This window comes from Seriola lalandi, unplaced genomic scaffold (assembly GCF_002814215.2).
Source record: "Seriola lalandi dorsalis isolate HSWRI2012SDOR001 ecotype SW California unplaced genomic scaffold, Sedor1 jcf7180002054736, whole genome shotgun sequence".
NCBI classification, from domain to species: domain Eukaryota; kingdom Metazoa; phylum Chordata; class Actinopteri; order Carangiformes; family Carangidae; genus Seriola; species Seriola lalandi.
Window position 1 is genome coordinate 2,731,852 of NW_019525289.1, and position 12,151 is coordinate 2,744,002.

The 12,151-nt window shown below is 39.8% G+C and overlaps 2 protein-coding genes across 2 annotated transcripts in view; one reads left to right on the forward strand and one right to left on the reverse strand.

The window, feature by feature from the left end:
• The window catches only part of LOC111668430 (cathepsin K-like), a 9,348-nt gene extending 2,605 nt beyond the window's left edge, over positions 1 to 6,743 (reverse strand). The window contains exons 1-8 of the mRNA XM_023424489.2: positions 6,592 to 6,743; positions 5,376 to 5,493; positions 4,289 to 4,342; positions 2,879 to 3,010; positions 1,879 to 1,932; positions 566 to 649; positions 326 to 412; positions 4 to 209 (exon numbers count right to left, since the gene is read on the reverse strand). Coding sequence (XP_023280257.2) covers positions 4 to 209; positions 326 to 412; positions 566 to 649; positions 1,879 to 1,932; positions 2,879 to 3,010; positions 4,289 to 4,342; positions 5,376 to 5,492 — 734 coding nt within the window. The 5' untranslated portion in view covers position 5,493; positions 6,592 to 6,743. The remainder of the gene's footprint in view (positions 1 to 3; positions 210 to 325; positions 413 to 565; positions 650 to 1,878; positions 1,933 to 2,878; positions 3,011 to 4,288; positions 4,343 to 5,375; positions 5,494 to 6,591) is intronic.
• Positions 5,969 to 12,151, forward strand: part of LOC111668431 (sorcin) — a 7,279-nt gene continuing 1,096 nt past the window's right edge. The window contains exons 1-8 of the mRNA XM_023424490.2: positions 5,969 to 6,004; positions 6,656 to 6,781; positions 8,880 to 8,966; positions 9,282 to 9,351; positions 10,569 to 10,612; positions 10,980 to 11,127; positions 11,349 to 11,462; positions 11,660 to 11,718. Of these exons, the coding sequence (XP_023280258.2) occupies positions 5,969 to 6,004; positions 6,656 to 6,781; positions 8,880 to 8,966; positions 9,282 to 9,351; positions 10,569 to 10,612; positions 10,980 to 11,127; positions 11,349 to 11,462; positions 11,660 to 11,718 (684 nt within the window). The remainder of the gene's footprint in view (positions 6,005 to 6,655; positions 6,782 to 8,879; positions 8,967 to 9,281; positions 9,352 to 10,568; positions 10,613 to 10,979; positions 11,128 to 11,348; positions 11,463 to 11,659; positions 11,719 to 12,151) is intronic.

Sequence of the window (12,151 nt, forward strand, 5' to 3'; positions counted from 1 at the left end):
TACGGGTAGTCCTCCTCAGAGTTAATGCCTCCATTCTCTTCAACATACTCAAAGGCCGTGGTCATGTGTCCTCCTTTGCAGCCATCACTCTGATTGTCACAGTCCAGCAGGTTCTGAGGACTGAGGTTCAGCAGTTGGCCCGTCGTCTTGGCCAACTGTCCCTCGAGGGCCCCCACAGCACTGAATGCCCAACAGGAGCTACATGATCCCTGCGAGGTGTGGAGCACAGTAGTTTGGTGAAGACAGTGTGATGGAGGATTACCAAACATGTGAGGCCTCAGACGTGTTAGACTATCATGGTCATCATTATCCTTTGCCCTCTGACCTGGTCTTTGACTGGAGTCACCATGCCTTTCTCACGGTAGTCGATAGATTTGGGTAACGCCGCCAGTGAGCAATTCTTATTGTAAACCTTTACATTACAGAGACAGGTGAGACAAGGAGATAGATTTAGGCATTACACTGCAAGTAGGACTCCCTCAGATGAGCGATTCCAAGACAGTTCCAAGCACCACAAAACCAGATCTAGCCTCGACTGTGAAGGCCTAGCTCAGTGTCCACTCACCGTGTCTTCAGAGCTTTCCTGCAGCTTGGCTTCTGTCTTACACTGAGACTCAATGGTTTTGCCTTCGTAATGACTGAGTGATTCCTGTAACAAATAATTTTTGCTTAGAATTTATAAAATAATGAAACAATTGATAAATAAAACTTCATATCCACAAAACGTTTGTCAAGTTTTTGTTATCAATTCATAACTCATGGAAATACTATTGCATTTAAGTAATGTTTAGGTCAGTCCACTGAGTCGGTTATTATAAGTTTTCTTTTTTTTTAAATTATGGTTCTATTACAAATATGGCAGAGTAATTGTTGAAGCTTTTTATCAGTCACTACAAAATTTGCCTGAACATCTGAAAGTATTGCATTTACTCTGTAGCATGTGAGAATCCAACATGGTGTAAAAAGACTTTGATTGGCAGCTGAAACAGAAAGAGCTGACAGTATCAGCATCTTTCAAGTGTTTCCAACCACAGTAAACAGACTGCGACGACCTTCCCAGTGTTTTTAACTTCCTACACGTCACTACACAGACATACCTTATTTACGAACATTACGCACCCCACTGATTGCGCTTAAAGTCGTGGCGCGATTTGGCTGCACAAAATTGTCCAGATACTACCAGGTCTGCAGATTGTGGAATGAGGACCATTACCGTTTTTAATGTTTGCCATTAACACCGAGACTAGCCTCATTTTGTAAGATACTCCTGTGTGATTTATGAACAACAGAGAATCTTTCTTTGTGGCTCAATTAATCCAGATCCTGCTAGAATTTTGTCACCCTAAAAAGGGCTTGGCTGGTAGGTGTATACCCCTTCCTCATTACAGGACTTAACGTATATATACATTAAGGTGATTGATAAGTTCATTGGCCGAAGGTAGAAGGAGGAATTTTAGAAAACCTGAATTAACCTGCAGTTTTCAACTACCCAAAAAAGAAATACCACAAACTTTATTAACTACAGACTCTCTACATACAGACAGTGATTGATGTCGAGCTCGTTGTGATGTCATAAATCCTGCAGGTATGTCCAGGTGTTAAAAGAGAGATTTAAGGTTAGGACAGAGAAACCTTCCCCCTTTTTTAAACCTTCAGTGTAATCTTCTTACACTCAAATGTTATGTGTCCTGGAGCGTTTCAGTGATATGCATCAAAACAGGGAATAATAAGATACAACGATAACAATGACACAAACTCTTGTCATTTCTTGTCTAAGTTACAACACAGTCAATCCATCAATCAATCAATCAATCAATCAAATAAAATGTCCATAAAATGATTCGTAGATGAAAAAATAAATAAATGTAAAAATCATACATGATGTGTTGGCCCCCTGAAGCACGTCATCTTCTCAGACATTTCCTTTGAGGTCTGGATGGAGAGAGTTACATATCACGTCATGTTCCTGGAGGTTTAGCAGATGCCAAGCAACTGACAGTAAGAGAGCAAGTTACCACTGGGCACAACGGTAGAATTAGCATCAAATCTACCGAGTCTTAAACACAGCTAATAAGTCAAATAAAAGAACATCATCGTTTTGTGTTCACTTCTCGGCTGGCTCAATCGAATATAAATATAGAGATGGAACAAAAAGGTAATTTATCTTTCTTCAGATTAGAGAATTTTCCAAAACATCCTGAAATCTTCTTCTTTTTCTTCATGTGCCCACTGCAGTCATAGTGTGTCTTAGTTAAGGACAGATTTTAAGTACATTGTCTCTAGTTTACATATTCAGGTAATAAAGAATCATCATTATGTGGGTTTGAAGACAGACTACAAGCTGCTGCTGATTCGGTCAAATGTAAATAGTATTGACAGGAGATACATGATCACCTGATTATTGAATAATGTAATTATCCTGCAGACTGTTTTTCAACTTATATTAAAAAATAGGATCAAATGCAGCAGCTCCTTCGTTTCTTCCACATATGTTATTCATCTTTTATTTTTACATTTTGATTTGAACCTAATTTCATTGGTTTTAATCTCATGAACTGTCATATGTTCTTTAGTAAGATAATCTTACATGTGGTACTCATTTATTTGTAATTCATTTATTCTCCCTCTTTTTATCTGAAGTGCTTTGCTATACAATAAAATGTTATATCATTATGAACCTGTGTTTTACTTTTTCCCCTCAATGAGAAGATACAGAAAGGATATTTTTTGCTGTTCTTCTACTTCAGAATGATGGAGGAATAAAACATTCACTAGGTTTAACTGTGAATTATTCCATGGTGAGTTGTACAAAATTACAGTATGACATCCAAAATATTTTGACTGCAGTATGAAGACCTGTTTCAGTGTCCAGACTGACCATGTCTCCGAGGTGGTTCATCCCCAGAATATAGGAGTGTTTGCCCTGTTCTGCTTCTCGGTTGTGGACTTCAATCGTATGCATGTTCTCCTTCCAGATCTCCTTCCGGTGCTCTTCAACATCATCATCATCCTAAAATATTCCAGCACCAGGTTATTCTATTGGCATGGAAGGGCAGACCACACATAACCTATTCACTTAAATATAACAGACCTCATGGTTCCCTATTATCTCAACAGAACACTCTGCTCTCTAAATGCAGGTCTACTGTGGTTCCTGGAGTTTCTAAGAGTGCGATGGGAGGAAGAGCCCCCAGCTATCAGGCTCCTCTCCTGTGGATCCAGCTCCCAGTCCCAGACACCCTTTCTACATTAAGATCAGGCTTAAAACTGTCCTCTTTGACAGGGCTTATAGTTATGGCTGGTTCAGGTAAATCCTAAACCACGCTACTTCATATCATTATCTTTGTATTCTCTAGTCCAACAACTAGAGAAATTAAGGTGAGAAAAATGACAAAGAGAATCATGTAGGAACAAAATAAAAGGTCAGAGAGGACTAAAGTGAAATAAAAGGTCAATAGACCAAACAGAAATTAAGGTCAGTAAGATGAACTTAAATAAAATGGCAAAAGTAACGTTAAGGACCAACAACCAAACAGAAATTAAGGCCGATTGCCAAACAGAAAATATTGTGAGTATTGCTTGAGGTCACACCGACCATGATTCAGCATGTAGAACATGAAGGACAGTGTCGGACCGAACTGAAAAGGTTGAGTACCAAATGAAATTCGGTCTGCAAAGACCACCTTAATTAAAACGCAAATAAAACAAGTCAGACGACCAACTGATATTAAAGTCAGCCGAAGGCAACAGAGATAGAGGCCTGATATGTGGCGTAGAACATGCAGAGGTAAAGATGACCATGTGGGGTCTTTGTACAGAACCCGGGACGTGTCATGGAGAAAAAAACAACTGAAACTGACAACATGATTTAATAAATCACGATCTTAAATGAATAATTTGCGTTCTCGGTTGTGATTACTCTTGTTTCGAGTGGATCCTTTACAGTAGTACAGTATACTGATAGATACTTTGATACTGTGGACGTCATGATGTTACTGAGCACCCGCTGTCTCTACATTTCTGTAAATATTTTCAGAAACCAAATATATGATCTCGTTACTTTCTACAACTCAAGTATTCCTGCTCTGTAGTGATTATATATTGAAGTTGTGTAAAAGTAAACACTAATTTCGTTTAACAAGTAGTCTAAACTATCAGCCTGCACCACCGTCTAATATGATTAAACAGATTAGCATGTAAACGTTATATATAATGTGTCACTGAATCTCTCTGTATGAACTTACATTAATTCACCTGGCATTTAAAACCAAGAAACATGTAGGCTTACCTTCACAGGGGTGAAGCAGAGGGACCTCGGCACTATCATCGCAGGTTCATTTCTCTGTTGCATTGGAAAGATCGAACATTTAATTAAGCAACTGTTTAATCCTGATAAAATAACGAGGCTTTTGTTGTTAGATTGACGTGACTTCTTGGAAACAGGAGAGTAACCCATTAAAACAACCACAAAACACACTCAGCAGTGCAGAAATACTTTTCCAGTGATCACATCAACATTAACGTGCGAGAGCAAGTCCCTTTTTTTGCTTGCAAAAATTGATTATAGATTAGAGTGTGATAGCTAGCTCTGAGATTGGTCAGTCAGCGGATTAATCAGTGCAAGAATTCTGATAATCAATATATAGTTCAATTAATTTATCAAGACTATCATTAGGTTTTGGACTCTGGGAACTTTTTTACATTTTAAACATTGAAAAATTAAAGTAAATCAATTATATAGCTAGTCTTTACATTTAATCCTAAAATGGATTCAGTTTGTGACATTTTAATATACATATAGATTAGAAAGTAAATACATTTAAGCCTTCGATTAAACAGACTTATTTAATTATTCATTTATTTTCATTGATTAATTTTTAAATGTTTTAATTCCACATTTTTATTGTGAAATTATTTATTATTTAATAGCCATTAGAATTATTCAAATAATCTCCCCTCAAAAGAAGTGCAGTGTGTTGGATGTTTCCTAATTCTTACCTGTCGGAAATAAGAACAAAATATATTGGGATTTTGATACTATTTTTGATTAATTGCTCAGCCCTAATTTTTTTGTAGACCACTTCTTCTCTGTCCTGTAAAAAGATTTAAGTCTAGATGGTCGCCATAGCTGCCATGCGTGGGATTGTCAGAGACAGTCTGACGTGAGGAAAAACCACCAACCTATAAGAACCCGAACGACCCATTGACTCCCTGTATGTACAGCATGTGCAATATTAGGGCAGATAAACTGAATTCTCATTAATGTTACTCATTGAATCTGTGCTGTTCATGGTTTGACACATGGAAATGTCTGCCAAGCAAAAGGCCTATTAAATATGGTTTAGGTACACTACCCACAGACCGTATGTACGTACGTAGTTTTTGCCATAGATGTTCTTCCACTGTTCCCACTGGGCGTCTAGGTCGGCTTCATCCAAACAGAAGCCCAGATCTGAGGCCACCAAGAGTATCACGCAGGCACACAGCAACATCCTGAAACAGCAGCAACATAGATCCCACTCATATACAATAAACAGCGAAACAGGGCGCTGCCATATCAGGTACTTTAACTGGACCATCTGGTCTGACCAGATAATCGTCCTGGAGAGTCTGTATATGCATTAAACACGCCGGATGCCCTGTTCTGAGATGGTGCCCCGTTTATTTCAATGAAAGTTGCTCGCTGGATGCATGTACCCAAAAAAGACTCCTGTATTTTTGACCCCACAGAACATGGGCACTAGAGACTTCCTGTGGCTTAGACCCTGATCCCCACATAATAATTTACCGATTCTTCTCCATAGACATATAATTATCTATTTTAAACAGCCCTGAAACACAGTAAAAGCAATAAAAGGACGACATCACATTAAAAGCAAGTCTTGTTTTTCAAGGCACTATTAAGCAAGCTTAAAGGAATGTGCCTGGCTTGTCTTGAATGAAATGATTGTTCTGTCTAAGAAGGGAAATGAAAGTGAAACGAAAGGGCGCCCGCTCCGACTCGGTGACATGATGTCAATAACATGATGTTCAAATGAGCAGCAGAAACTGATCACACTTACTGCCGTCTCTCTCCGTGACCCAGCTGACTCCCCCAGTGTGTAAAATATGTTTTTCACAACTCCCATAAAACAATAACAAGAAAATACATAGTCTATTCCAGAAAGATTTAGTCTCTCTTCCACATGTTATGTCACACTGCAACTATGTTCATGAGATCAAGTGGAAGAAAGTTTGGCTGATTCCTCATAAATAAATAAATTACTCATGAAAAATATAACAAGACGCCTTTATCACCTGTTTCTAAATCTACCGCTGATTTGTCAAAATCTGAATTAGATTATTCAAACAAAACTCTTTAAATCTCAGTTTCACATTCCATTGTTTAGTTATTATAACACTGATATAATAAAACACGTGTCTTTAATGTGTCTCTCCTTGCTTCAAAATACCCACTGTAAATATAACAGATTATTTTTGCTTTAAAAATACACCCGTCAGCCTTCACTGGCCCGCCATGTTCAAAGGAAGACGACATGACAGTTTTACAGGAAATCAGTACATCACTGGTTAATGCAAAACTATAAATACCTTCAGTCCAGCAGTCTGTCGGGATTTCAATGAAAATCTTTGACTGTCGCTTTTTTCTCCTCAGGTTTTCCTCGGGCTTGATGCTTGGAGGTCAGTCAGATGCTCTGCTGTCAGACGCACAGCTCGGGGATACCTGCTGGAGAACTGCTGCTCTGAAATGCCGTCTGTAGAGTTTGAAAATGACACAAGGGTGTGGCGACCATTAAGTACGGGCAAGAGGAAACGCACCTTTCTTTTTCTCTGGGTGAAAACGATTGTCTTTTATTTGAGAGAAATGAAAAGTGACTGCTGCGTACAGCAACAAACAAGACTGAGATTCAAAGATCAGCACTCACTTTTCTTTGAGACTTTATTGTAAAGAAAAGCTTGTGGATAAGATGGATAAAAGTTAAAGCTTCACTTTTGTGTGTTTAGCAGTAGTAAAGGTGAAAACGATAGTGATTGGTGTGATTGTCGACAGAACCTCAACAAGGCAAATACAAAGTGACTGCTGATCACACATTTACTGACTGCAAAGTGTTTGATATCATATAGGCTACAATTCAGTTTTGTTTTTCATACTTTCAGAATGAGACAAGGGTGTGTTTTACGTTAAGCAAGCTTAAAGGAATGTGCCCGGTTTGTCTCGAGTGAAATGAAAGTGATTTCATCTTACTGCTATACTTAATAGTTAAAAAATGTTTTTACGACTCACATTTTCAATTAATGTATATTCATTTTGTGTTTGTCAAAACATTTGAACCTTTATTTTGCAGATAAGATTAATCTATTTTGTAGTAGATTATTACGATCATTCCTTACTCTCAAAGACTTGCGTGCTTTTTTTCCCCCTTCAAGCTTTGATTATTGGAGCAGCCTTTTCACTTGTCCTAACCAAAATTCAATTGATTGACTCCAGACTGGTCAGAGGTCAGCTGCTAGGCTTTCAGCCAGAACCAAGAGGCATGACCACATCGCTCCTGCTTCAGCCTCTTTATCTGGTTCCGTATGTTTTAGAATTGATTTTCATGATTCTTATCGATTACTTTCAAGGCTCTTCATTTCCTTTCTCCCATTTACATTAATTATGTTTTAGTACCAAGACCCGGTTGAAAACTGAAGGGAATCCAGCTTTAGCAGTACAGTAGTTCAGCAGTTCATACTGTAATTAACTAAATATTGTAATTCATTTACTACATTTATATCCTTTTATAGATATCCATCTATCCATTTATAGACTGTAAGCTGGCCAGAGTGTAAACATGTATGAAGTACATGTATGATTTGAACATTAGATGCAGCTCCTCACCTGTACCTGCAGGATTTTACACATTGCACTGCTGGCACGATTGGCTGGATTGGATAATTGCATTAATAAGCAGGGGCACAGGTGTTCCTAATAAAATGCTCAGTGAATCAATGTTAAATTGAAATTTAATGGCACTTATTATTTCATCTTTCATTTATTTATTTTATTATTAAAGTGAATCTGCTCTTGCAATTAAAACTATTACAATGAGACTCCTGAAGCCTCATCAGCCTCAGAGAAACCTCTGAAACTGAACTTCTGGACTCTGGATTTTGTCCCTGCACCCTGTAGGTCAAAGGTATTAGCTGTAAAAACTAAAGCTATCAGATAAATGTAGTGGAGTAATGACAAGTAAGTCAAAATTGCACTTTCATATATATATTATTCCACTACATTTGTTTGACAGCCATAGCTGTAAGTTACCTTACAGAATGAAACAAACATTTGATGGGCTTAAATATAGGGCTGCACAATATGCGAAAAAATGTGTAGACCAGGGCGTCTCTGTAGCACCACAGCGCTCATGGTGCTAACAGTGTGACACATTTTACCTTCATCAAAAAAAACTGCAGCTCCTGCGATTTGGATATTGTGATTTCGATTATATTTCGATTAATGTTGCAGCCTTACTTAAAAACTACGACCACTCATCAGGCAGATGTTTGTTTCCTCGTGGGTTTACAGAAGATTCTTGTTTTAAAAGGAAACTTGATTTGATTTGTTTAGTTTGTGGACTATTTTGTCTGGAGGAATCTTTTGTAAACTCTTGTAGCTTAGAACCAGATGTCTAGTGCAATTAATAACACAAAAGCAATGTATACTGATTACACACACACACACACACACACACACACACACCAGATAATCAGCTCAGTTTCTGTGCTCGCTGACACACTCAGACCTGCAGGCAGCTGGCAGTGATTATGAATCATTGAGTTGGAGTTTTGTAACTTTTATGACGTTTATTTGAGAAAATGACTGAAATGCTGCACAACAACAGACTGAGACACTAAATCTTTCCTGTTTCTTCTCCGTCTCTCAGCAGCAGGATCCTCTCTACGGATATTTTTCAGCTGTAGCAGGACAGGTAACTCACCTGCACACACTCTCAGGAAACACTTCACTTTGGGGCGAGCTGGTAATCGAGTGTTTAGGGGGCAGATTACACATCATCAATGCTCTGGGCGGTAACCCCCCCCCCACAGTGTCTGGCTTCACTGTCCCAAAACACAAGAGACAGTTCACCTTTGTATCATTGAGCCTGTTTATACAGCGTGCTCCAAATCTGTGAACAGCAGTACCAGTCAACACCGGGCGTCGATGCCTCTCTGAAGCTTTTGTGCAGCAGCAGCTGATTGTTATCTGCCTGCGCTCTGACACTGTGTTTGTCTGACTCTGACAGGACGGACAGATCTCAGCGGACGAGCTGCAGCGCTGCCTCACACAGTCCGGCATCTCTGGCTCATACCAGCGTAAGAACACCAGACCCATGCTATTGTTTACTGTGGCCCACCGTGCACTGAGAGCATCGAATGGTGCATGAATGAAGCCACTTTTCTAAACATTGAGAGGTCTTTGTCAGGTAAAACATTACAGGTTATAACACTCATTATCCCCAAAACGCATGAAAACACACAAAGACGTCTGAGTCAGTGGTTCTCAACCTTTTCCAGCTCATGGCCCACTTAAAAAATCTCAAAAATGTTGGCGGCCCACGTCCGACCCCGTAACAATACGCTCTCAGAGCACTTTTTATTTTAATCATAACGATCGAACATTCAGGATTGGACTGAAAGCAGGAAGGTCACATGTCGATTCACCTTCTGTCTCTCTTTCCTTTTAATTCTACCTGCTGCTTGATCGCAAACAATGTGAAAAAACTAAACAAAGAAATGACATTTTACATTTTTTAAAGATCATTTCCTTTTGAAACATTTTAAAACACTAGGTATATTTTCATTTTTTAATATAATTACATCTTTTCAAATGCAAAAAAAAGAAAAAAAAAATTCACTGGTCTATGTTGTACAGCCACGGAGAAATTCAAAGCGTCCTTGTGGTTGCAATTATATCCTTCCAGAATAAAGTGACGTTTAACAGACATTACAAATTGATTGATATTCAAGGAATCCACATCAGCAGCTTTGAAAATGAATTTGTTCCCCAACAAAATAATCAAATTAATAATAAAACTTTTTTTTTTTCCTGTAACATCACCTGAAATCCAGTCTAAAGCAGAGCCTCAGTGTATTACACATCTTTTGAACTGACACGACATGACAACACCAGAACAGATGTTACAGACTCCCTGGTTTTCTATCTGGTGCATTCAGACCTGTTTTATCAAGACACTGTTAACACACACTACTTCTGCTTTGTGTGTGTGTGTGTGTGTGTGTGTGTGTGTGTGTGTGTGTGTGTGTGTGTGTGTGTGTGACTGTTGAGGTGGACAGGAAACATGGGGAAAGAGTCGTTGTGGTGACATGAAATCAGACACTCTGGGTTGAATGGAATAAGAGTGTGTTGTGTTCTTTCACCTCTCACTGTGACCTCTGGGATTCTTGTGGGTTTTTGCACAGAACAATAACTGACTCTGTCTCCCTAAGACACACAGACACGATCTATATGCGTGCTTTAGGACGGACGTCGTCTCGGCCTGCTGCTCACACTCTGTGTTTTCCTTTCACAGCCTTCAGCCTGGACACCTGCAGACTGATGATCAGCATGCTGGACGTATCCTTCACCCTTCAGCCAAACAAGACTGAGACGTAGATTAATGACAGATTAACTGAGTCAGTCACAGAATCATTACTCACTCACTCATCAATCACCAGCTGCCGACACGAACCTGCTGCTGGATTACATTTAACAAGGGTTCTTTCGACTAAATCTTCCTTTGGCATTTGACTTAGTTCAGATTTCTCTCCTTCTGTTTGTAAGGAGCACAGACTTGCAGAGCATGTTTTAAATGATAGTAGCCTCCACTCCTCTGGGTTCAGTGTTTCCTCCAGATGTTGCAGGGGTTTCATCTCATAGTTTTCCCCTCGTTAAACCTTCCATGTCGTCTGTGTTGGATCCCTGACTGACGGTGGTGTCTCAGAGGGACATGTCCGGCTCCATGGGCTTTGCTGAGTTCAGGGACCTGTGGCAGGCTCTGAACGGCTGGAAGAACACCTTCGCCTCCTTCGACCGGGACCACAGTGGGACGGTGGAGGGCCACGAGATGCAGCAGGCCATTACCACCATGGGTACGTGCAAACGGACACGACAACCTGTTGTTACTTTCTCTTAAAACAGATTTTATTCTCATAAACTTATTGCTGTAAAACCAGGAATTAAAACAGTGAAAGGTTTGAGCCGTAATAAAACGTACCGGCTATTCTTCACGCTGGGAGTTAATTGCTCTCAGGGCCGTATCATGCTGGCTTTCATTTTTGTAACATATCTGTAACATGTTGTTGTGTTGCAGGTTACAATCTGAGCCCTCAGGCCATGAACTGCATCATGAAGCGCTACAGCATACACGGCAGGATCCCCTTCGATGACTTTGTGAGCTGCTCTGTGAGACTCCGCGCCCTGACTGGTGAGCGCATGAACAGAGGGGCGTGTGTTCATTACCACCACTGCAGCATTGACAGTGGGAGGCTCAGAGCCTCCTCTCTTCTGATTGGTTTTTGGTTCTTAAAACCACAAATATATCTTCTTATGTAAAATATGGGACGTTTAAAGATTTTAAACAGTGAATCAACTTGGCTGTTTTCGTGTGTGTGTGTGTTTCAGACCAGTTCCGAAGGAGAGACACGAACCAAACTGGCAGCGCCTCGTTTCACTACGATGACGTAAGTTTGTCATTTTTCTAAAGCTTCAGTGTCGCCTCAGAAACCTTCGATCAGACACTTCTGACTCTGTCATGAGGTCGCACAGGAAAACTGTTGGGAGCTAAATATACAACTGTGGTAGAAAACACTGTCTGAGCTTCACTCGACTATAATCATCCCGACTATAACCAGGCAGCAAAGTCCCTGAGGTTAGCAGCAACATGCTAGTGCTAAGCTTCCACTCTGTATGTAAAGCCAGTGTATGAGGGTTAACGTACTGATGACATCAGTTACAGATCAGTGATACAGTAATTGAGTATATGTTAATTTTGTGAATGGGTGAAGCACAGTTCCTCTACTACACTTCCTCCTGACTGAACGCTGCAGATAAAGTGTGTGAGGTCAATATGCAGGCGTTGACTGAACCACTGTGGCAGTTACTGTTAAAACAAAT